The sequence below is a fragment of the Phacochoerus africanus genome, chromosome 1 (genome assembly GCF_016906955.1).
Source record: "Phacochoerus africanus isolate WHEZ1 chromosome 1, ROS_Pafr_v1, whole genome shotgun sequence".
NCBI classification, from domain to species: domain Eukaryota; kingdom Metazoa; phylum Chordata; class Mammalia; order Artiodactyla; family Suidae; genus Phacochoerus; species Phacochoerus africanus.
In genome coordinates, this window is record NC_062544.1 from 180434981 (window position 1) to 180455756 (window position 20776).

General features: G+C 37.0%; 2 protein-coding genes across 8 annotated transcripts in view; one reads left to right on the forward strand and one right to left on the reverse strand.

The window, feature by feature from the left end:
- Positions 1–3433, reverse strand: part of IFT80 (intraflagellar transport 80) — a 134810-nt gene extending 131377 nt beyond the window's left edge. For both annotated transcript variants that reach the window (XM_047785687.1, XM_047785686.1), the window contains exon 1: positions 3299–3433. The gene's annotated coding sequence lies outside the window, so the exon portion shown is untranslated. The remainder of the gene's footprint in view (positions 1–3298) is intronic.
- Positions 3434–3756: 323 nt separating this feature from the next.
- SMC4 (structural maintenance of chromosomes 4) overlaps positions 3757–20776 on the forward strand; it is a 39545-nt gene continuing 22525 nt past the window's right edge. Inside the window, exons 1-11 of one of the 6 annotated variants that reach the window (XM_047785680.1) lie at positions 3765–3918; positions 4270–4350; positions 5044–5187; positions 6070–6248; positions 6690–6881; positions 8427–8603; positions 16123–16287; positions 16553–16680; positions 17364–17504; positions 18718–18868; positions 20396–20560. In XM_047785680.1, coding sequence (XP_047641636.1) covers positions 5049–5187; positions 6070–6248; positions 6690–6881; positions 8427–8603; positions 16123–16287; positions 16553–16680; positions 17364–17504; positions 18718–18868; positions 20396–20560 — 1437 coding nt within the window. In that variant the 5' untranslated portion in view covers positions 3765–3918; positions 4270–4350; positions 5044–5048. Of the gene's footprint in view, positions 4374–5043; positions 5188–6069; positions 6249–6689; positions 6882–8426; positions 8604–10018; positions 10161–16122; positions 16288–16552; positions 16681–17363; positions 17505–18717; positions 18869–20395; positions 20561–20776 lie in introns of those variants that run through there. The other 5 variants (XM_047785681.1, XM_047785683.1, XM_047785684.1 and 2 more) reach the window with 5 other exon arrangements.

The following is a 20776-nucleotide window of genomic DNA, read 5'->3' on the forward strand; positions in this document are numbered from 1 at the left end:
ACTACTTCCTCTTCCTAGAGTCTAAGAATGGACATTCTCTGGTGCTATCCTCTCTCTATTCACAACCTTAAATTTTTAATTTTAGTGTTTCAACTATTCCTGTAACTCTGTCTCACTTTATCTTCTCTCTTGAACTATATTCCCTGACTCTACTGCCCACTGGATGTATCTTTCCTAATCTCAACCTATATGAATAAAAACGACATTTTTCAAAACAGTCTATCCCTTAAAACTGCTTCATTTCCTCACTTCCCACTTTTTTCTATGTTAGGTAGGTGAGAGTTTCAACAAGACTCATGTACTAGGGGGCTTATAATATCAATAGGCTGTGTCTATATCCAATTTATTCATCTTGAACAATATTCTCTAAGTACTTATACACTACTTACATAAATTCATCTTTGTTATTCATTTTGACTTATTTTTAATATCTAATTAATCCAAATATTTATAATTAATTATAAACTTGGTTAATATTTTTAAACATTTACCCACAAATCTAATTTCAGACTTTGTGAAATGCTGCAACCACATTAGAAGACAGACAAAAAAGCTCATGTTGCTATAATGATGATAAAATTTAACTATGCATTTCAAAAACTGCAAATGTTGGAGTTCCCATCATGGTGCAGCAAAAACGAATCTGACTAGGAACATGAGGTTGCAGGTTTGATCCCTGACCCCGCTCAGTGGGTTAAGGATCCGGCATTGCCATGAGCTGTGGTATAGATCGCAGATGTGGCTCGAATCCTGGGTTGCTATGGCTGTTGCGTAGCCAGCAGCTGTAGCTCTGATTAGACCCCTAGCCTGGGAACCTCCATAAGCTGCGGTGCAGCCCTAAAAAGACAAAAGACAAAAAAAAACTGCAAAAGTTAATTTTAATTATATTCCAATTTTTCCCTTTAAACTCATTCTTATTTCTCCCTATAGGGTACAATTTTTTTAACACAAAAAAGTGAGGATTCTCTTCTTTGCCTTAAATTATAGATAATGGTTTTTAGCAGATGATTTGGGACCAGAAAGATGAGACTTGGTTATACTTTCCAAGACTGTAACCTAGTCCCTCCCAATTGGACCAGCTTCTTTTTATCCAAAGTACTGGCAGAGATCAATCAAGTCTTTATTTCTTATTGACTCTATTCTCTTCTCAAATCACTTCTTCACTTATTCTGAGTGTCCTACTGTCACTCCAGATTTAAGCTCCACTATAGCTGTTTGCTATGAATGTCTTTCCTATATTACAGACACTAGTCTAAACTTGCTTAAAAATATTTATTCTGAGTGGAGCACGGTTAGATTCAACTAAATCTAAAGCTATTGGTCACTTTATTGGTTTATTGAAATTACATTTCTTACTCATCAGTCACTAAGACCTATCATTACTTACAGCAATAACAAAGGCAGCAAGACTAGGATTTATTTGTGACATCTTTCTTCCTATCCCCTCATCACTAATCCAGGGATTCACAAAGAATAGATAGAATCTGACTGACTTTTAGTCTGGCTCAGACTCTTAACCATTAAAAGCTACAAAAGCTACAGATTTTCCCCTGCAAATATATTCAGATTTTTTTCCATTCCACTGCATAGGCACTTTTAACTTCCCACACGGAAGTAAGTACAATTCCATGTACGGTAATAATCTCAGCCATGCCTGATCTCAGTTTCTTAACACATTTCACATAAATACTGTTAATTTTTTTTACTAAGTCATTCTTTAGCTCAAATTTTTTCTAATATTCTAAAAATGTATCATATGTAACATCCTTGACCTGGCTTGAAGACCCTTCATAAGCTAACCTTCTTCTAACTTGACATACCCATTATTCATCCTTAGCACATACCCTAATAAAATCAATGTTAAAACACAGCAATATCAAATGAATATAGTGTGTGGGATAGACAATTATAAACAATTCTATGAGGTAGGTATTATATGCTGATTTTATAATAAATACTCTCAGAGGGACTGATAAATTGATGAATTGTCTAAGTATGTAAACAAAAAAACATGAGATTTGGGATTCTGTTATCTCTTACATCTTTCTACTCCACTGTGCTGTCTCCCATATACACTACCCAATTTGGTCTAGTCTTTGCATTTCTCATGGTTAATATCTCTTCAACTCAGGGTTAGTTATGTTTTACAGACTTCAAAAATCCAAAAGATTCCAGATGCTTTCAAAGAGAATTACTACATTTTCCTCGCACACCTACTGGTCAAAATTTTTTTTCATTGAGTTTACTGTCTGTAGTTTGTCCTTCGAAAACAATTTTTTTCAACTTCAAATATAAAGGTATATTACAATAAGGAGTCAATACTTACTCAAACCACACCAGTCTCCCCTCTTCAACAAATTCTTACACTTGTGGGCAGTGGCCTCTACATGTCTTCTTGGGAATCACTGAACCTGAATATGCTCCTCAGGGCAAGGGTCATACATACTTACTTAGAATGACAATTTAAATTCATTCATAAAGAGGATTTATTGGGGGTTTAGTATGTCAGGCACCAAGTATTAAAAAGCTAAAAGGGGGAATAAAAGAGTTCCCAGTTCTCCATGTCAAGTACTTTAGAGCTACTGAACAAATGCTTATTGGAGGTAGTCAAATCAACCAGTGGTTAACATTTGGGGGATTAGGATCGTGTTTGAGAATTTGATAAAAGTTCTGGGAAACTCCTCAGAAAAATTCACAAGCAGACAGAATTCTGTACACAGCTAAAGGGGCAAGGGGTTGGAGATGGAGAGTGGAGGAGAGGTGGTATGAACAATCGCCTACCACCAGATCCATAAACTCCAGGTTAAAAACTCACTAACAAAACTAAATTCTCTGGGAACAGAAATACTAGCTTGATAATCTTTCTTATGCCTGACACAGTGCAACGTATACAAAGCTACTTAATATTTGCTGATCGATAATTTTTTCATAAACATATGATACGAGCAAATCGTTTCTTCTATTACGGAGTCTTTCAGCCAAATAATTTTAAAAGCCAGAAACCCTCGTTCGCTAGTGACGCTAACGACCTAATACTAATAACTCGAAATCCTTATTTTGCTATTTACTACAAGATCATTCACCAATCGAGGTCTTCTCCTGTTGTCCCCCTACTCTCTCCAAAGACTTAGGGCTTCCTCTGCATCCCAAGAGCTACGTCCAGAGCCCCAGTGCTCCAGGGAGACGGAAAATAACTGATGCTCCAAGCTGCAAACACCCTAAAAGCAGGAAAAGTGGGTCCAGTAATGGCCACAACCTCTAAACTCTTTCCTCACTTCGTCCAGAGATAGAGATTTACCTTAAGTAAGTTCCAGGAAAGCAGTGGCGATCGCTCTCACAGGGGTGCGACCAGTTACCAAGAAGCCTCGGATCTCTTCGTCACCATAGCGACTTCTGAGAGCAGTGCCAACTCCCTCTTCCCGCGATATTTCCCGACGCGTCACCCGAGCGGGCCCGAGACCCCGCCCCTTAGCGAGCCCGCCCTCTTGTTAAGGAGCGTTATTGGGCTTCCGTGCCCGTTGTTTAGCTGTGGGCGGGGTCCCATTCTGTTTTCTTCCTCTTTTTCAAAACTCGCAAAGCTTTTTAAAAATATATTTTATATGAATGTTGTTGTCCATAGGCCCAAGGAAAACATTGCTTCGCTTTTCTTTTTCACTTAGTAGAAACGTCCTCTGCCGCCAAGGTCCCGCCAGCATTTCGCGCATGCGTGTAAACGATATGAAGATGGCGGCCATAATCGCCGCAGTTTTTTCAAATTAGTGGGTCCCAGAAAGCATTGCGCGCATTTGTAACGAATTTCCGTTCGAGTTTGTATTTTAGGCGCCATTTTCGAGTGAAGGACCCGGAGCCGAAACACCAGTAGACGCGGGGGGGTTATACAACCGTTTCCAGCCTTGGTCTGAGTGGACTGTCCCGCAGGTAAAGTACCTCTTTTCCTGGTAGAGTTGTCACACTCTTACTTCCTGCCCCGTCCGCGGGCACCTGGGAAGTAAAGGCCTTGAGCTGGAGCGGCCGAAGTCTAGGCTGAGGCTGCCGCCAGGAGGTTTCTCTCGCTGTCACCCCTCCCCCCTCAGCCTTTCCTCAGCCTTCGGGGCTCCCGCGCGCTTCTTCTGGGCGCCACTTCTTTGAGCTACTTGGGCGTCGCTCAGGGGACGCGAGGGATCGGGGGCTTAAGCTTCGTGAACTTCTTCTCAGAAAACTTGGTCCCGGTCGGACTGTAGGGTTTCCCCTTGCCCCGGCCCCCTGCCTCTCTCTCTCTCTTCTCCCAAGGGACTGATTACCCGATCTGAGCCCTTACTGGTGACCTTTCCTGGTTTATTGCCTAGCGGGAGTCTGCCGCGGACACCGGAGGTACAAACCCCTGCTGCCCCAAGGTGATTTGAACCGGAGTCGGCACTGCCGGCCTCCGATTTGAAAATCGCGGGGGTCGACCCCATCCACTGGTCCCTATCGGGCAGTCGTGAGGACACCTCAAAGCCCCCGGGCGGTCAAGGGCTCCTAGAGCTAAATGGCGAGGAGAGGATAGTGGGCGGCGAGCAGCCGGTTCTTCGCTGCTCTCGGAAGTTGAGAGCCCCTCAAGCCTAAAGTTAATACGAACTCTTCGCTCTCAAAGTGTGTGCGCTTGTATTCCTAGCCCCGGGAGCGTGGGCATGTCGGTAAACGCCAGTTTACTTCGTTTAGAAATTACGTTAGAATATTCTTATACCCTTACCGTCGTCGGGGGAATGGGAAGGGAACTTTAGAAAATAAAAAGAACTAAGCTTGATTCCCCAAGCACGTCTAAGTTTTCCCACTTGCTTTGGACTTAGGAAAACGGATCCCGCCTTTTTGGCACCTCGAGGGGTTTTGTGCCTTCTTTCTCGAGGATCCGCTGGCGTTGAGCAGGGTTTTAAAACGGGGCTTTCGGAAATAGATGGACGGAATTTTCCCCGGGTTGGGTGGGGTGGAGGCTGGGCCCATCCCACCGCCGGGCCAGCGGGGAATGGAACCTCAAGGTCCTGCGGCTCGCGGGCTGACTTGCCGCTGGCTCTTTCTCGGCCCCAGCGACCATGCCCCGTAAGGGCACCCAGCCCTCCACTGCCCGGCGCAGAGAGGAAGGGCCGCCGCAGTCCCCGGACCGCACCAGCAGCGACGCGCAGCCGGAGTCGCCGCCCGGCTGCTCGGAGAGCCGGGCGCCTGCCACCGCAGGTGAGTAGCAACCGCGGGAAAGAGCATGGGGGATCCGGGTGTGTCCGCGCCCAGCCCAGGACTGTCTGGTGTCTTGGGGCGCGGGCAAGAGGGGCTTCGGGGTTGCGGGCCGAACATCTCGTGTCGGTTCCGTAGACCCACTGAAGAAAGCAGTCTGGCGAGTTTCACATATTAGACTATGCAGTTTCGGTGTAACGGTCCAGGAGGGGGATGGAGGCGAGTAAACAGCTTCAATTCTTAATTTCTGTTTATTGTCTTCTGTTTCCGCGGAAATCGACACTGTTAGCCAGTAGCCAGTGGACTTTCTTTCAGACGGAGGCGGCATGACTGTATGTTAATATGATGAAAAGTTGCTTGACCCTAACTTCCTCTCCGTGGTCTTAAATTGTGTTTAAAGAGAAGATGATAATTTGCTCGAAACTACTGTAGTTTTTGTGAGTCCAGGAATTGGGTGACATTATGAAACCCTTGTGACAATGTCGCTTGAGCTCTTGCGTGTCCAAAGTTAAGGCTCCAGGTGCTCAGAGATGCAGAGAGTTGGCTCTAGAGCCATAGGATTTTACCACTTATTTAGGCAAGGAGCAGGCTATCAAGTGGTTGTGGTTTCTCCAGATTTGCTTTATGATATATAGTGTTTTGACTCCTAAAAGTTATATTTCTATAGAATTTTGTGACTGGTGGCATTTCTTTTAAGATTTTTTTTCTACCCGAAAGATTCTCACTCCCTTTGAGTTTAGGATAATGCTATATTGAGTGAAAATAGAGATTCCTAGGTTTCATAAATAATATCTCTCCAGAGATTAGCAGGCAGTAGTCCTCCGAACTAATTACACTAATGCAGGCTTTTTTTCCCTTGCCTTCCCTTTCTTTTAACTTACTTAGAGACTCCAAGTGAGGAAATTGATAATAGAAGTTTAGAAGAGATTTTGAGTAGCATCCCTCCGCCGCCGCCTCCAGCAATGACCAATGAAGCTGGAGCTCCTCGGCTTATGATAACTCATATTGTAAACCAGAACTTCAAATCCTATGCTGGGGAAAAAATTCTAGGACCTTTTCATAAGGTATTTGACCTTTTAAAATAACTTTTGTGAGGTAATGGGTCTTTTATTACAAAATGTTTCAATTTCATAACTGTTATATTTATCCTGATTGATACAGACCTTTTGTTTTCCTGTGCTTTAAGAACTGAAATTAGCCTTTGCTTATCTGGTTACCTTTGGTACCTCTTTATAAAATTCTCCTCACTGTATAGAATCAGTGAGCAGTAAGTAGTTTCTTTTATAAAAGTGAATTTTAAAAAATCTGAGTTAGAATTAGGATGTCTTGTTTTAAGGTGTTGAAGCTTGTAATAGAGGAGAACATGATGTATGAAAACTGCTATCTTTTAGCAGTGAAAACTTTTAAACGTTTGTAGTTTTGCTGCAAATTGAAAAAAAAAATTCAAATTAAAATCAGTAGTATTAGTGTGACCTTTAACTTTTTTTTCTGTTCTTTTTATGCAGCGCTTTTCCTGTATTATTGGTCCAAATGGCAGTGGCAAATCCAATGTTATTGATTCAATGCTTTTTGTGTTTGGCTATAGAGCACAAAAAATCAGATCTAAAAAACTCTCAGTACTAATACACAATTCTGATGAACACAAGGATATTCAGAGTTGTACTGTAGAAGTTCATTTTCAAAAGATAATTGATAAGGTAAGGGGCTTTTTAGTTTTTTGCAGCTTCAAGGAACACAAAGGATTTCAATACATTGCACATTTTATTATTTTTGTGTTAAATTGGCTTGTAAAAGTTAATATATGGTTAAAGAAAGCCAATATTGGTCGTGTTATCTCCTTGGCCATATTTTCTTTTTGAGGAGTGGTTCTGGTGGCCGTTAAACTTAAAATATTAAAATGTTTAGCCAGAGAAATGAATCATAAGTAGCTCATAATATTGCTTACCTTTTTGGAATAAAACATTGAGCAGTTTTAGTCCTGAGTACCAAGTAGATATTGTTACTATAAATTTTGTATTCGTTTTTAGAGTAATCTTATTGCTTTTAGTTAAATTACCTAAACTTGAAAATATTAACAGTTGACTCATTTTACCACCTCCATCCCTTCAGTTCACATTAAATTTAATGTTATTAGTAGTTCTGTGTATATGTGATATGAAAGAGCTTTGCTTCAGTTTGAAGTAAACTACCCTTTTAAAACGGGAAGGATAAGCTAACATGTTTGTTTTCTAGAAAAGGAGACAACTATGGGTAAAATGTCTGTTTAGATTATTTACATGGCTCCATTGGTATTGTTTTTTTCCTTTTCTGTTTAATAGTCAACTTTGGAAATGAATAGTTCAAAATGACTGGTACCTAAAAATGTAGAAAACTATATAATGAAATGAGGGTATGATTTGGCCTCTAGGTCTTATTTGGGGTTTTTTAAAATTTTAATACAAAGAGCTTTAATTAAATTTACATGGAGGTATGTATTTTGTTTCTTAGTAGTGCTTTTTTATTGTACAGTTTCGGTTGGAAAATAGATTGTGAGCAAATCAGATTTGATTCCATAGCCTATTAATTACATTTGATTTGTGTAAATTTTACAAGCCATTATTTCAAAATGATACAACTTTTAAAGGAAAGTGAGTTTTAATATTAAAGCAGACTTGCACTTCATTTTTTAAAAAATTTAATTAAAAAAAAAACAAACCCTGCGTGGTTGTCACCTCGTTGCAGTTCTTTTTACCTACAATTAATTGCATAGTCTTCATCAAAAAAAAAAAAAAACAAAACTAAGCTGTATCACCCCACCACTTTCCTTTTTCCTTGAATCATCTCTTGCAGCCTTTTGTTTTTTTTTTTTTTTTTTTTTTTTAATGAACTAGTAATCTGTCAACATGGTTTAATTTGGGTGAGTTTGTTTTGGATATGGTGAAATTCTTGTCCCCCTTCATCAGTTTTTTTGCTCAAATATGTTTTTAAGCTTAAAGATGGGGTGTTTTCTTTTTTGTTTGGTTGGTTATTTGGGGTTTTTGTGGACTATGAAGAAAGGATTTTTAAAAATTGGAAAATTCTTTCTATTCTTTCCTATTTTCTTTGCTAAGAAGAGTGTTTCTGAGAGCTATTATCAGTTTATGTGCATGTTCATTGATGTTTTTAATCCATAAAATTGATTTCAATATGAAGTGAGTGAAATTTGAAGCAAACCTGATTTAATACCAACAATTGTTTTCTGGTTTTGTTTTTCCTCAAAACAGGAAGGGAATGATTATGAAGTTGTTCCTAACAGTAACTTCTATGTATCCAGAACAGCCTATAGAGATAATACTTCTGTTTATCACATAAGTGGGAAGAAGAAGACATTTAAGGATGTTGGAAATCTTCTTCGAAGCCATGGAATTGACTTGGACCATAATAGATTTTTAATCTTGCAGGTAAGTTTATTAAAGAGACATTAGAGGTTCTCTTCTCCTTGTTTTTGTAGGGTTTTTTGTTTCTCCCCCTGCCCTCTTCCCTGCGCCCCCCGTAAAGTTTAAGGAGTTTTTCCCTTTTGGATGTATGCTGTATTTTTGAGGCCTTAAAGTACTGTAGCAGCACATCATGGTTTACATACTACATTCAAGATGCGAATCATTATTTGCTGCTCTAGAAATTTAAGGAAATTCATTCAAAACTATTTTCATCATCATGTGTTAATTTTCTGTTTAGATGGACTGACATACTTGTTCCGCTCTAGCAGCACGTAAATATTGGCGTAGTAAAATAAATATTAAACACCAATATTATTGTGCTGCTTTAGCGTGACAGGGATATAGCAACTATCATTTCTGTTTGAATTTTCCTTTTAAGATAACATTTTAAATGAGATGTGTTATCTTGTAATAGTCCTTTTCCTGTACTTCTTATTCATAGTCTTTACTAATGTATACTCAAAGAAAAAAACCTCATATACTTGGTGTTTGACAAATTTAACCTGAAAACCTAACTAATTTATCTTTTGTATTTTTAACACTTAGAATGGTCAACTAAAAGCTCATTCAGGTCCTTTGTTTTGGTTCAAATGGCCTAGTTGAACCACTACTATTGGAAGATGAGAAAGTAACTGATATTTCATTCTTAAGTATCACAACTCAGAGTCTTTTTAAAGGGGTGTAAAATTAAATGCCTGGTGTTAAACTGATTTATATTAGAAACCCTGTATACCTTATTGAGTTGAAATATATTCTACCGGCATTGCTTGATAAGAAAACCCCTTATCTATGTCTTACCTTTCAAAAAAGTTTTTAGTGTAAAACATAACTTTGCCAGACATACTAAAATTCCTTTTTGACTTGAGGCTATTTTTCTTTTTCTACGAATTTTATTAATACAACTGAGTATTCCCAGTAAGAAACTTATATAAAATGTTGGCCCCCATTTCCATTTTAGTTTTTATTCTCCAACTATTTTTTTAAAAGAAAATACTACTTTTAGACATACATGGTGTGTGTATGAAGTAAAGACATATTATTCTGGGGTGAGTTTATTTTTTGTTACTAATGCACTTGCAATACTTCCATAACCCTAGCTTATTTTAAAATGGCTGTTGGGAAGTCATCAGCAGATATATTTCTAAACAAGATTTGATTCTACATAAATGTGGAATCAAAACTATGTGTTGTAAGTGAATTTAACTGGTTTTTGGACTCTTTGGATTCTGGGGTTTGATTTGGTTAGTTAAAGAGATTAAAAAGTTATGCCCCTTTATAATACTAAATTTGATAATGGTACTGTTTTATAGGAGTCTATACTTGTGTTTATCTTTTGTTTATTACTTGCTATTTATTTACTGTCACCTAGGAATAGTCAAAATTTTACGTCTGTTCATAGACTCATCAGAATAAAGGAAGACTGCATTTTTAACCCTTATAAGGGTGATTTTTTCCTGGTCAGCCTTTCTGTACATCTTTCAATAACAGGAACCTAAATAAAGCAACAACTTTACAAAAAAAGTAAATAAGAGTAATTTTTAAATTGTCAACTTTATATTAAATTTATCTTCATAATAATCTCAACCTTTTTATGTTATTTTAACAGTTACATTGTTTAAGTTATTTTTAATACCAAGATAAACTTCCCAAGTTAAATTCAATTCCATTTGATTAAATTTATAGATAAGAACCTTAGGAACTCACAAGTTAGGAAGAAGAAAAACAGGGATTGGACTAGGGAGAACTAGTGATGTTCTAATTCAAAAGTTTGAGGGAAAGTGGCAGTGGTTTCTATGGATTTTTATTTATTCCTTATCAAAATCTTAGATTCCTCTACTAGAGATTTAAAGCATTTGAAGGTAAGTAAGAACGCAATTTTTTGTTACCTTATTTCCCACTAAATAACTTCTGTCTTAACTGGCTGTAGTCTGGGAGGCTGGGAACTTGGAGATACCATAATATTATGATCTAAGACATAAGTGATTACTTAAAATAAAATATATAGGCTATTTCATAGTGCTTAACAGCCTAAGTAATCTAAATTTACCTAAAGTAAAAATTTATCTTTAGCAATTCCCACCATGGCACACTGGAAACAAATCCAACTAGGAACCAGGAGGTTGTGGGTTCGATCCCTGCCCTTGCTCAGTGGGTTAACGTTCCGGTGTTGCCGTGAGCTGTGGTGTAGATTGCAGCTGCGGCTCAGATCTGGTATTGCTGTGGCTCTGGCGTAGGCCAGTGACTACAGCTCCGATTAGACCCCCTAGCCTGGGAACCTCCATATCCTGAGGTGTGGCCCTAAAAGGACCCCCCCCCCAAAAAAAAAAATCTTTAAGATTAAAAAGCACTAAATGTTAAAAGTCTGAAAGGGTAAACTTTTTTACAGCATATATATGTGTATGTGTGTGTGTGAGTGTTTAGTAGGTTCTTCAAGTAGGCGTTTTTAGTATTTGAAATCATTTAAAATTTCATCAGTTGACCATTTAAATGAATTCCTAATGAGTCACTATGCTGAGATATTATAAATGATACAAAGATGGTTGAATTCTGTTTCTTGTCCTTAAAGACACTAAACATGCCTTGGAAAGGTGTTAGATTATGTTATAATACACCATTGTGTTTTTTTGTGTCTGTATATTTCCTGATTTATATATACCTTGTTTGGGAGCCTTTTTTCATTGTTACAACTGTTGGTGTAAACAAGTAGGGTTTTATTAGCTCTGTGTAGCATTTCATGGTAGCTCTGACTTATAAATTAGATTTAATTGGCTTAGGTCCATTTGTTCCATTCAGGGTTAGAAGAATGATAATCTTAATGCTTTATTGTAGTTCAAAGTTGTGTTAATGATTGCTGTCTCTGGGGTGTTTTTGTAAACTCCTAAAAAGCTACAACTATTAATGTAATTTTAATCTTGTCAAAGTATTTAACTTTATAAATGCCCTTTTGTCTTCATATTATAAAATCTAAACTAAAGCTTAAAACAAGAAACAAGATTTTTTTTCATAATGATTAGTAATTTGGAGATTGGATTAACCTAGATCTGAGTTGTTACCCATTTATCTCTTCCTTTTTCTTTGCAGTATAATTCTCCTAAGCCTGAGCGTAACATACAAACTTCACTGGGTTCTATTCTTTTAGCCTGTAGAAAAAAGTCTGTTCTATATCAAAAGAACTTTTTTTGCTTTATCAGTAACATTTTAATTATCCAAAAGTGTCTTATTTAATAGCCTCAACTGTGAAAGAAAATAGGAAGCTACCCTTAAGTATGCAGAATAGCTATCAAGCAATCCACCTGCAGAAACACTGTCCTTTCTTTTTTTATGTTTTTATTTTTTGCTTTTTAGGGCCGAACCTGCAGCATATGGAAGTTCCCAGGCCAGGGGTCAAATTGGAGTGGTAGCCACTAGCTTACACCATAGCCATAGCAGTGCCAGATCAAAGCCATGCCTGTGACCTACACCACAACTCAAAACAATGCTGCATCCTTAATCCACTGAGTGAGGCCAGGGATCGAACCTGTATCCTCATGGATACTGGTCAGGTTCTTTACTGCTGAGCCACAACAGGAACTCCCTTTATACATTTTAGATAGATAATCTTGGTCATTTGGTTTCTTGGCCTCTGCTAGTTCACAAAGAGCAAATTAGAATAAAATTTATTAGAAGAAGAATAACTTACAGTGTAGTGGGAAAATGGAGAAAATCAAAATATTAACAAGGCAAAATAAAAATTCAAAGCCTAGTAATTCTGGACCATTTCATTTTGATGCAAACACCCATATTTACCTTAAGAATCCTTCAGGCCTTATTAGGAAAGAAACATTTTATTATAGCTTTGTACTTGAGCTTCCTGTGGTTCCTGCCTGCTAAAATTTGGTTTCTGTTCCAATAAACATAAGGAAACGTCATACCTATTCATACTTCTTAGACCTTTAAGCTGTATTTCTGTAAGTTAGATATTGAAGAATGCTGTAAATGAATCATAATACCCTGGTTTGCCATCCACTTCAATAAGTTAAAATTTAGGCCTTGAAATATGTTGGTATTTTTTTATTAACTCCTAAAAAGCATAGATATTTTCCCACAGTTGATTAATATCCCTGATGTAGTGTGAATATAATTTAAAATACAGAAAGTCTGTAGTAAAGAGTGAAAAAAATTATTTAAAATCTTGTTTAGTATACTTAAGCCATAGAAAATACAGGTAACAAACAGTGTGAGTGCCTATCAAACTTTGCCAGCTTCAGATGCTGCCGTTATAGCAACTTAAAACATTTTTTTGTCTCATCATGCTTCTATATTTATGATTTGGAGCTTTGAGTGAAGGGTGACATTAAATTCATGTTGATGCTTAAAAATTATTTCTGAAATTTATTGAGCTTATATCCCTAATTTAAAACTACATTTTATGATTTCACATGGGATACGTTTTCTGAAAAATATGAGTTGCCCTCTAGGCACAGACTGTCAACCCACAGATTACTTATAAAATGACACAAAGTGGAAAAAGAATGAAGAACACTCCTAGTAGCAAGTGATAAGGCAGGCAGAGAACATCAAGGAACAGAACCACAAGAAAGGTCCCAGGTTGTCATTGAAATACCACAGCAGTCCTAAGAGTCAAGTGATGTGTTCTAATAACTTGTTGATTCAATAATGTTAATCTGATAATCAGGTTTTTGGGGTTTTTTTTGTTTGTTTTGTTTTTTTTTTGTCTTTTGTTGTTGTTGTTGTTGTTGCTATTTCTTGGGCCGCTCCCACGGCATATGGAGGTTCCCAGGCTAGGGGTCCAATTGGAGCTGTAGCCACCGGCCTACACCAGAGCCACAGCAACGCAGGATCCGAGCCGTGTCTGCAACCTACACCACAGCTCACGGCAACGCCGGATCGTTAACCCACTGAGCAAGGGCAGGGACCGAACCCGCAACCTCATGGTTCCTAGTCGGATTCGTTAACCACTGCGCCACTACGGGAACTCCTGATAATCAGGTTTTTTAAGTGAATACCATATAAAAATCTAAAACTGAATATTATATGGGACTTGAGATCAAACTATATTGATTCATAAATGTCCTTTCGCTTTAAAATGTTTTTTCTACTGGGCAGTCTTGTTGATTGAAAGGAAATCATAGCTGTATAGCCATAAGTATTACACTTAACTCATAACTTTTGGTTGTCTGAAAAATGTATATTTGGACTATACCTTATGGCAGTTTGACTCAAGACATGCAAGTTCTCTTGACATAGTTTTTCATTTATCTTAAAATAGGTGTTCAGTGATTCAGATCGAATTAGGATAGAATATTAGAATATCAGTGTCAAATATTTGGATAAAAAACACTGACACAAAAGAGTTAAACTGACTACCTCCAGATGAGTGATTCTCAGCTGGGAGTAGTTTTGCATCCCCGCTATCAGGACATTTAGCATTGTCTGGAGACAGTTTGGGCTATTAGAGCAGAGGGAACCTTGATGCTGCTGGCATCTAGTGGGTATAGGTCCGAGATACTATTAAACATCCTGTGATGCCCAGTATAGTTCCCCACAACAGAGTACTTGGCCCAGAATGTCAGTTATGTTGCTCTTGATTAGCCCTGTTTAGGTAAAGCTGAGTAAGAATATTGGCTTCTTTAATGGCTAGAGTCTCTCCTGTTGTGATCCAAAGTGTTGGACGTTCTTCAGGCTTAAATCCTTTCTAAAACTTAAAACTTTGCCAAGAACATTTGGAAAGAACTGATAATTGAAAGCAGAATAAATATATTATATACAAATAAATACAAAGCAGAATAAATATATTATATACAAATACATATTTTAAATATTTGTTAAAACAATAATTCATGCATACCCAAAGTTACAGAGAAAATCTTAAAAAGAATAGCTTATTTGGGTAACATTTCACTTTATGTTTTATGTTCATGCCATTGTGCAAGTACAGAAAAGTGATGTTTGAAAATGTTAAAAAGTATTCCTTTTAATGAGTAGATTTTAAAATGAGCTGTTTTATCCTGTCTTTATTTTACTTTACATAATTATGTTGAGGCTTTTAGTAAATATGACAGTTTGTCATTAGCAAGTCATACTGCCAGTTTTTAAAGTTCATTCATAAACAGGAGTTCCCATCATGGCTCAGCAGAAACGAATCTGACTAGGAACCATGAGGTTGTGGGTTTGATCCCTGGCCTCACTCAGTGGGTTAAGGATCCAGCATTGCCATGATCTGTGGTGTAGGTCGCAGACCCAGCTCAGCTCTGGCGTTGCTGTGGCTCTGGCGTAGGCCAGCGGCTACAGCTCCAATTTGACCCCTAGCCTGGGAGCCTCCATATGCTATGGGTGTGTCCCTAAAAAGCAAAAATAAATAAATAAAAATAAAATTTATTCATAAGCAAATATTGTAGATATTTAAACTGATAAATGTGTATGCTTTTAATATGAAATTTAAAAAATTCTTTTTCAACCTTTGCTATTTTGCAGAAATAAAGGGGTAGGTGTGTTTTTTTCTACTTGCCTGTCCCTTTTTTTCTGTTATTATAATATAGAGTACAAGCAGGTTACTTGTCTGAAGTAAAATAGCATTTTGCCTGAGCATATTCAGACAAAATTTTCTTCATCAAACTATATGGCTGTCTGGCAGTCAACCTTGAAGGTTACAGATTGTGGATTTTTTTTCCTTCTTTTCTCTTTGTAATATCAACTGCATAAATACAAATTTATAATGTTAATCTATGATTTTAATTATAATTCATAAATTGTTTTTAAAATGCTTGCAGGCAAAAGTTTTACAGTGTTTGTCAGGACCTTTCATTTTCCGTTGAATTTCTTCTGTTATTACCGGAAGAACTAGTAATATTTCTTTTTTCATTTAATAGTCTTATTTCTAGAAAGTTAGAACATTAAGTTTGAGACATTCTTATGAAGCCCAGAACTTGTTAGGGAACTCATGATACCAGGTTTATGGAGAAATCTTAATAACACTACCTTGTGACAGGATTCTTGTTATAGTTTAACCATGAAGGGTCTTTTTGAAAATTCTGTTTTAGATTAGGAGCTCTAATTATGTTATTAATAGTTGAAAATGTTACAGTTGAATTATAGATTATATTAATAGCTTGCTAAATTTTTCTTAATTAAATTTTTTGCTAAATTTTTTTAATTAAATAAAACTAGTCATTTTATTTATGTTGAATGAACATTCTAAATGAGGATTCTTCCTTTGGCCCTGTGTGTATGGGTAGGTGGGTGTCTTATAACTTTATAGGAGTTTATGTAAGGGAGCACAAATACACATTTCTTAAGTCCTTATGTAAAAGTAGAACTCTTAAGAATATCAGAACATTTTTATTTGTATCTTAAGTCTCTTTAAGCAACTGATTTATACCATTTACTTCTTTATAACTGTTGGGTTTGTTAATTGACTGTTTAATTCTTAACTAAGATTGATGTTGCTATATACAATGAGTGTAAAATATGACTTTTTTTAAAGGGTGAAGTTGAGCAGATTGCTATGATGAAACCAAAAGGCCAGACTGAACATGATGAGGGTATGCTTGAATATTTAGAAGATATAATTGGTTCTGGACGACTAAATGAACCTATTAAAGTCTTGTGTCGGAGAGTTGAAATATTAAATGAACACAGAGGAGAGAAGGTGAATCTTCTGTAGACGTTTGATGTAAACCAGAATGTTTAATAACAAATTTTACTGAGCCAGATATTCAAGTTACAGTAGATCATAATTATTCAAGCAGTGTTTTACTATTTTAGATTAAATTTTATGTTTTTCTTATTGGCATTTCAGATGAACATGGTTTTCTTAACGTAATTTATGTGTTTATCTAATGTTGGTATATTTTAAATTCAGATTGTTCAAATACACTTCATATGCACAATCTCTACACTTTTAATTTTTGTAGTTAAACAGAGTCAAGATGGTAGAAAAGGAAAAGGATGCCTTAGAAGGAGAAAAAAACATAGCCATTGAATTTCTTACCTTGGAAAATGAAATATTTAGAAAAAAGAATCATGTGTGTCAGTATTATATGTAAGTATTTAATTTTTACATTAGTTTCTGGCATTAAGTCTAATCCGTTCTCTTTTCCTGTGCTAGAGAAATGTGAAGACTAAAGTGAAAAAATAATAAAAATTGTTTTATGTGATGAATTTATTAAATTAAGATTACTTACTATATAGTATTGAAGTTGACGTTTAAGTATCCTACTTTAAACTGAGAAGTGGGCTCACAAGTATTTATTATTATTCTCGGTAATTTCAAAATGTATGCATTCTTTTTAATTCATATAACAGGTGTGATTTTGTTCATATGGAACCTCTTTTGTTCCTAATTCTAGCCTTGACCCTGACCGCTCTTAATAATTGTTAGTTGATTCTAGTTAGGAAAAATTTAGAAATAGCTGGTTTTATTAAAACAGTTAAGGATTTTTTGCTTTTTAGAGCATATGGAAGTTCCCAGAACTAGGGGTTGAATTGGAACTATAGCTGCTGGCCACAGCCACAGCAACACAGGGTCCAAGCTATGTCTACAAACTATATACCCCAGCTCACGGCAACGCAGGATACTTAATCCCCTGAGCAAAGCCAGGGATCAAACCTGTATCCTCATGAGTACTAGTTGGGTTCATTACCACAGAGCCACAACTGGAACTCCCAGTTACAGAATTTTAGAAAGGCAATTTAGGGTCTGATTTCTCTTTTTCCTCTCTCTAGTTATGATCTGCAGAAACGAATTGCTGAAATGGAAACTCAAAAGGAAAAAATTCATGAAGATACCAAAGAAATTAATGAAAAGAGCAATATACTGTCAAATGAAATGAAAGCTAAGAATAAAGCTGTAAAAGATGTAGAGAAGTAATAATCTTTTGGAAAGTACTAAAAGTATTTAGATTTAGTTAATTTTATTAAATGTATGTGTATGTGTCTACATATAAACTTAATGCCAGCACATGAATGTAATATATTTGCCAGCATTATGAAATGGTCTCCTTTTCAAACAAAAAACTTAATTGCCCTTTATCTGGTTGATTATCAGATTGCCTGCCCAACTCTGGTCTTAAAATAATGGGGAATGCTACCCCCTAGTGGCAGAACATGCTAACACAAAACAGCAAAAATAAGCAACCTGGCAAGTGGTTTTAAAGTTTATTATTACTTTTCTCATGGCAATATCAAGTTGAGAACAATACCTCTTATTTATGCGGTTTTCTTTTTTATTCTTTAAAATGAAAATTCTTTTGTCTTTTTAGGGCCGCACCCGTGGCATATGGAGGTTCCTGGGCTAGGGGTCAAATCAGAGCTGCAGCCACTGGCCTTCACCACAACCATAGCAATGCCAGATCCAAGCCGCGTCTGCGACCTACACCACAACTCACAGCAACACTGGATCCTTAACCCACTGAGCAAAGCCAGGGATCAAACCCGAAACCTCATGGTTCCTAGTTGGATTCGTTAACCACTGAGCCACGATGGCAACTCCAAAAAGAATTTTTTTTCTTTTTTTTTGTCTTTTGTCTTTTTTTGTTGTTGTTGTTGTTGCTATTTCTTGGGCCACTCCCACGGCATATGGAGGTTCCCAGGCTAGGGGTCCAATTGGAGCTGTAGCCACCGGCCTATGCCAGAGCCACAGCAACGCGGGATCCGAGCCGCGTCTGCAACCTACACCACAGCTCACTGCAACGCAGGATCGTTAACCCACTGAGCAAGGGCAGGGACCGAACCCGAAACCTCATGGTTCCTAGTCGGATTCGTTAACCACTGCGCCACGACGGGAACTCCTCCAAAAAGAATTTTTATAGTCAAATTTTCTTATACCTAGACATCATTGTCACAGGGAAATGTAATGTTTCCCATCCAGTCTAGAAGGACAAAATAATTCTCATAGTCACACATTTTAACAGCTCCCTCCCTCAAATATGGGGGGAGAGGAAGGTCAGCTTGAAATAGGTAGTTTGAGATCCTACCTTTATAAGAACTTAGATACATTTACAGGCAAAGTATTTTAGTCATTTTAGCTTTAAAATATCTGAAAAGCAAAAATGGTGACTTAATTTTCTTACTTTGCTAGGAAACTGAATAAAATCACAAAATTTATTGAGGAGAACAAAGAAAAATTTACAAAGCTAGACTTGGAAGATGTTCAAGTTAGCGAAAAACTAAAACATGCTACAAGTAAAGCCAAAAAACTGGAGAAACAACTTCAAAAAGATAAAGAAAAGGTAGGTTATAGGGGAAGAAAATCCTTAAAATTTTGTCAGTATTAGATCTAGTTTTCATTATTTTCATGGATGTGCTTGCCCTTCATTACCTGAGAGAATGAGTTGGGATTCTGCATGTTAAGTGTTTGGGGATTTATCTCTGAGCCTCATTTTTTTTCCCCAAAGGGAAGTCTTGCATCCATTGACTAAGTTTTAGAGCTTATGCTTCTGATACACATTGTTGGTAAAATATTTTCCAGATCAGCCATTCCATTTTGGTGATAAAATAATTTTCTTCCTGGAGTGTAGTGGTTTAAAAAGGTTTTTTTTTTTTTGGCTATAGATCATAGACTTTTAAAAATGCTACCTTCCTTTATAGAAATTAATTAAGAATATCAGAGCAGGAATTTCCCCTTAAAAAGGAAAAAAAGTGAAGCTAGTAATTTACACCAAGGGGTTGATTAGCTATTCTGAGTTTTTAAAAAAAGATGACATTTAGACCAGAATGCCTAACTTTCTAGGAGCCAGCCTTTCAAGCTGTAATAATAGCTTAATCAGATATTAATAAGTGTGACACCTAGAGCCCCTCCCCTCAAAAATATTTTGTACCATATAATTACATGGTAATCATAATAGAGACTCTGCTTTACCTTGTGAACATTTTTCCAGATGCATTTGTTCACAACATACTTTTATGTTCAATACAATAATTCATGTGAAAACGTTTCTGCTTTTTATGGCTATACCTGTGGCACATGGAAGTTCCAGGACCAGGGGTCAAATTGGAGCTGCAGCTATAGTGTACACCACAGCCATGGCAACAGATACCAAGCTTGCAACAATGCCAGATCCTTAACTCACTGAGCAAGGCCAGGGATCAAACCCGTATCCTCACAGAGACAACATGGGCCACAACCGGAGTTCCAAAAATGTGTTTAAGGAACACCATTTTCAGAAATGTTGAATTTCACTGGTAACAGAAAATCAGAATAAAATAACATGGATTTGATGGTATAATCCCTAAATTGGGCAGATGAAGCCACATTTAACTGTAGTAGAGATATCAGCCTTTAGGCATCAAATGTAGGTAAGTGATGGAAGGTATTAATGGAATAAAATAGTTTTTCATGGTGACTTGAAGGGTAAAGTTATGAGAGATCTTAGGATTTGAGGGAAGCTATAGGTGTAAAGGTATTTTTTTGAACAATTGAGGGGTTCTTTAGGGAATTTTTTCTGATCAGACCATATTCATAGGTGAAGAAGGATAATTACAACCTGAAATTGAAGCAGAAGGAAGAAAGCTCTAATGCCCAGCCAGGTAGAATTGTCTTCCTTAAGGAACCAAAAGTTCATAAAATTAGCTTTACCATTGTACTGAGAATATAGAAATTGCAATGGGTGGTTAAGGAAGTACTTGGTAAAGCAAGCTGGTTCAAACCTAATTACAAAGAAAACCACAAAGATCTAGAACATCCTTTTAAATAAATCAAGTATTGATAAAATTGTACAGCCTGAAGGTACATGTTCCTGGTAACTTTTTAATCTTAGGTTGAAGAATTTAAAAGTATACCTGCAAAGAGTGAGAATATCATAACTGAGACAACAACTAGGAATAATGCCCTTGAGAAGGAAAAAGAAAAAGAAGAGAAAAAATTAAAGGAAGTTATGGATAGCCTTAAACAGGAAACACAAGGACTTCAGAAAGAAAAAGAAGTAAGATTCTTAGTTGTGTTTATTTTGGTGGCTTGCGGGGTGGGTGATGACTTCCACAGCATGTGAAAGTTCCTGGGCCATGGATCAAACCCCTGCCACAGCAGCAACCCAAGCTGCTGCAGTGACAGTCCTGGATCCTTAACCCACTGGTGCCACAAGAGAACTCCTGGCTTACCTGTTTTTTGGGGTTTTTTGTTTGTCCTTAATTTTTATTGA